The sequence below is a fragment of the Octopus bimaculoides genome, chromosome 14, assembly GCF_001194135.2.
Source record: "Octopus bimaculoides isolate UCB-OBI-ISO-001 chromosome 14, ASM119413v2, whole genome shotgun sequence".
NCBI lineage: Eukaryota > Metazoa > Mollusca > Cephalopoda > Octopoda > Octopodidae > Octopus > Octopus bimaculoides.
In genome coordinates, this window is record NC_068994.1 from 634837 (window position 1) to 639875 (window position 5039).

Here is a 5039-nt window from a genome sequence, read left to right on the forward strand (position 1 = left end):
AAACCCCCACCCCAATCTCAGGTGGATGTATATTACCCAGAATTCTCTATTTCTCTCTCCAACCAGATTTCTCTGCTGAAGTGTTTGAAACATCAAGTAAAACCGGAGAAAATATTAGTAAGTATTGTTGTTATGGTTACTAGATAGAACTGTTGTTGCTATGGTTACCAGGCATATTTCTATTGTTGCTATAGTTACAAAATAAAGCACTGTGGGTAGGCTACTTGACTGTTGTTGTTTAGCCCCAGGTCAGTCCTGGTTGATCAAGGACACTCTCACCATGCCTATCACGTTTTGTTTACTTCTTAGTGTAATGTATCTTGGACTACATTATCCAATGTGTCCTCCTTGTTTTTAAAATTGTAGAGTGTCATTTGAAGGAAATTTGGCTGCTGTTTCTAGCATCTAAGGTGACTGCATAGAGACTTCATCATTGGTTTATTTTCAGACGCTTGTTATTTAGCTACAGATTAGGCCTAAAATAATTCCATCCATGACCATGCCATCGTATTTTGTGACAGTCTGTCTTGGACTACATTATCCAATGTGCCCTTCCACTTCTGAGATGATGCTAGAGGTCGATTTTAGGCAGCTTTGGCGGTTATTTGTAGCATGTTGAACAAACATATAAAGACACATACCCCTACCAGGGTAAGTAGTGGTAGCACTCTATAACAAACAAGTGTTTCAGCTCCTTCTGTATTGGTTGGGTATGCTTTGGTGACACTCTCAACTAAAGGGGTCTGAGACTGACCAAAACTAGGTCCTTACATCAACCAATAAGACAAGGGTTTTGAAGGTTTATTTTAGAGTAACTGACGTTAGTAGAGTGGTTGTAAATAACATCCGTTGAGATTGTCTCTTTTTCAGTAGGGAGGGCTATATATATATATATCACGGTATCATGGTATCGACCAGACTATCAGCTGTTGTTATACATCACTCGTCACAATGTGCTTTGCATCATTTTAGCTTTCAACAATGCCACCCCACTGGTTCGGTGGGCAGGCCAACATACCCCCTGATTGGAAGGCTGGCCTGTCACAGGGTGACCCATTTACAGCTGAGCAGACTGGAGCAACATGAAATGGAGTGTTTTGCTCAAGACGTTGTCCAGTCCAGAAATCAAGCCCATGACCTAGCAATCACAAGTGCAATACCCCAACCACTGGCTACAAGCCTTCACACACGCATATATTTTATCTTAGATATATATATATATGTATGTATGTATATGGTGGGTGATAGTAGTTATGGCCAAGGGAGTGATATCACCTCTCTCTCTCTCTCTCTCTTTCATACCACATTGTCACCACATTAAATCATTACATCACATCATCATCATCATCATCATCATCACATGCCACCACACTGCATCACATCATCACATGACATATATCATCATCATCATCATTTAATGTTCACTTTCCATGCTGGCATGGGTTGGACAGTTTGAGTGGAACTGGCAAGGTCAGGATCTTTTGTCTGTCTTGGTATGGTTTCCCTGGCTGGATGCCCTTCCTATCACCCACCACTCAACAGAGTGGTCTTGGCATTAGGAATGGTATCCAGCCAGGGAAACCAAGTCAAAACAGACACAGAGCCCAGGCAGCCCTCCAGCCTTGCCAGCCCCTGTCAAACTGTCCGACCCATGCCAGCATGGAAAGCAGATGTTAAATGATGATGATGATGAGTATCCCCCAATGTTGTGTAAACCTCAAAGCTGTTTCTTTTGTTTTGCTTCAGAGGAATTATTTCTGAGAATCGCTGAAGATTACATCCAATTGTGGAAGAAGAATAAAACAATAGCTTTGTCACGAGGTGAGTTACTGTGGGGGGGACGGGGTATGTGTGGGTGAATGTGTCTACTTGTCTATTTGGGACACCTGAGACCTTTACCCTATATAGAATATGTTTGTGTGTCCACCTGTCTAGCAGTGACATTTGGCAATCTACAATTCACAGAGTTAGAGACTTGATGTCTTCCACTTTCGTTGAGATGGATAAATAGAAGCATCGCAGAGAGATTCTAAATGTACCAAAGCGTTATTTGAAACCCTCACCTCACTGATACTCTTGCTGCTGCTGCATTCCCTCTCCTAAGTATACACTACAGATGTGGAGCAGAGTATGTCTTAAGAAGGCAACTATAATGCACGTACACACACACACACGATTGTGTGGTTAAGAAGCTTGTTTCCCAACCATGTGATCTTGAGTTCAGTCCCACCGTATTGCACCTATGAACAAGTGTCTTCTTCTATAGCCCTGGGCCAATCAAAGCCTCACAAATGGATTTAATATACAAAAACTGAAAGAAGTCCATTATGTATAAAACAAAAACAGGAAAGTGGAAATTTTTCGGTATTATTTATTCTCCATTACACATGTTTCATTTGCTAATTGGAATTACAAAGATTTACATGTTACATAAACATGTAAGGAATTTTCTGTTAGAAATTTGTCAAACAGGAAAATTCTGATACAAAAATCACATTTGGATGAAGCATCTCATCATTGTTTAACATCCACTTTCCATGCTGGTATGGGTTGGATGGTTTGATATGGAACTGGCCAGTTGAGAGTTGTCCAAACTCCAGTTGTCTGGTTTCTATGGCTGGATGCCATTCCTAACTTAGTGACTTGTTAAACAGCTGGAACACTCACTGTCAAAATTGACAAAAGATCTGATTTTGAATTTTTTTCTTTTTTCCTTTTCTTCTCAAAGACCCTTGAAAAATTGTAAATAAATGTTGTGAAGTCGAATTTCCCCAATGTCCAATGTCTAACTCTAAATATTTTACTATTGTCTCCCGCTACTTCTCAGGAGCTGAATACGGTAACAGTGATGATGACTCAAGTGGTGAGCTCAACTGTAATGATGTCTTTCTGTGTGTCACAACTGCTTCTTATTGTTAACATTGCTTTCTGGCTACGGCCTTGTCCCTCTCCTGGCTACACTGCACCTTAGTGGTAACAGCTTTGCAGTATCATTGCATGTTATGTTGGTCATGTGAGGCACGAGTATGTCTTTTTCATTTGGAATGGCAACAGAATAGACAAACCTGTAGCTTTAAACTCTCTCAACACTATGTGCTTACTACAAAATTGTGTGATATGCTTTGTATATATATATATATATATATGTATATGTTTGTATGTATGTATATATATAATGCAACTGTATAAGTTTATACATGTATTGTATGTGTACATGTATAAAGTGGGCACCACTTATTGTATTCACTTTTGTAACTGAACTTTTTGATAGTAATAACCACTTGTTAACATTATATGTACATATATGTATGTATATATGCACATATATATATATATATATATATACATATTATTATATGTATTTATTTTCTCCTAGTTAATAAATAACTCAGACAAAATAAATTGGTTAATAGATACCAGGGTAGCAAAGATCACAAAATGACTGTGGTGTAACTCCTGTTTATGAGGTAGAAACTCCTTGTTATTTTGGGTACTTGAGTAAATATACAAATTTAGTGAATGGAGTAAAACGTATATGTTAACTGCATACTTTTATTTCCAAGTATGCAGTTAACATATGCGTTTTACTCCATTTACTAAATTTATATATATATATATATATATATATATATTATTTATATTATTATATGATTGAACATCATGCACCCTCTTCCAAATAAGTTTTATCTCTCTCTCTCTCTATATATATATATATATATAGTTGTGTGTATTTACTTCATTTGTGGGCAAACAAGTCTACCAATGGTTTCATATAAAGAGATCTTCACAATTGTTTGAGCATGCCACATTAGTTAAGTGAGTGTATATAGTTGCATATCACTCTCAGCTCATATACAACTATGTATACACAGAATTGCTAAACCACCATGTTCACATTACCCGTTTGAGAAATGGTGAAATAAATTTAATATTTCAGCCAGGAAACCCTGGGTAGATGAATTTCATATCGTGTTGTTGAAATTAATAATAATAATAATAATAATAATAATAATCCTTTCTACTAATATGAGAGGGATTATTCTTATTGATAACATTAATGTTATGATGAAAATGTTTTTCTTTGTTTCTGGAGTTGTTTTGTTATTATAGGCACATGGACCGAAATTCTTGGGGGTGGCTAGTCAATTACATTGACCCCAGTGTGCAACTGGTACTTTGGACCCCAAACGAATGAAAGGCAAAATCAGTGTTGGTGGCATTTGAAGTTAGAACATAGAATTGTAAGAAATACTATGAAGCATTTTGTCTGGCACAGTTACAATTCTGCCAATTTGCCACTTTAATAATAATAATAATAATAATAATAATAACATACATGCAAACACACACACACATGTATGTATGTGTATAAATAGTTGTATACATTCAACAGACATTACACATCAAGCAATGGTTATATATTGATTGGTTAGTTTAGTCTGTCATGCATGGTGTTAACATCACTTGGTTTAGCCTGTCATTGTGCACTTCTAAATGGTGTTATTGATTGGTGTTATTGATCTGTCTGTGTTTCTGATTTAATGTTATCACATCTCTATTGTTGTTGTTGTTGGTGTTACAGTAATGAATTGTTTACTTCAAGTGATTGTACATCATATATATTACATATATATACATAAAACCACACACACACACACACAGTGCGAAGATGTTAGAATATCACACAATACATGTGTGAAAAACAAATGTATATAAAGAATACAAAATTAAACTTTGACGGCGTGTGCTGCTCTCAATTAATAATAATGATAATTCTTTCTACTAAAGGCAGTAGGCCTGAAATTTGGGTGGGGGGGAGGTGTTCTAGTTGATTACATTGATCCCCAATATGCAGTTGGTACTTATTTCATCAACCTCAAAGGCCAAAGTTGACCTCAGTAGAATTTGAATTCAGAATGTAAATATTGATAAAATGCCACTAAGCAGTTAGTCCGACATGATAACAATTCTGCCAATTTTGCTGCCTTTAATGGTTTCAAATTTTAGCACAAGGCCAGCAGTTTTAGAAGTGGGGATAA

General features: G+C 36.6%; 1 protein-coding gene across 2 annotated transcripts in view; it reads left to right on the top strand.

The window, feature by feature from the left end:
* Positions 1 to 5039, top strand: part of LOC106870473 (ras-related protein Rab-24) — a 16816-nt gene that overhangs the window by 9284 nt on the left and 2493 nt on the right. Inside the window, exons 6-8 of one of the 2 annotated variants that reach the window (XM_014916576.2) lie at positions 67 to 117; positions 1747 to 1821; positions 2828 to 2863. In XM_014916576.2, coding sequence (XP_014772062.1) covers positions 67 to 117; positions 1747 to 1821; positions 2828 to 2863 — 162 coding nt within the window. The remainder of the gene's footprint in view (positions 1 to 66; positions 118 to 1746; positions 1822 to 2827; positions 2864 to 5039) is intronic. The other variant, XM_014916577.2, reaches the window with a different exon arrangement.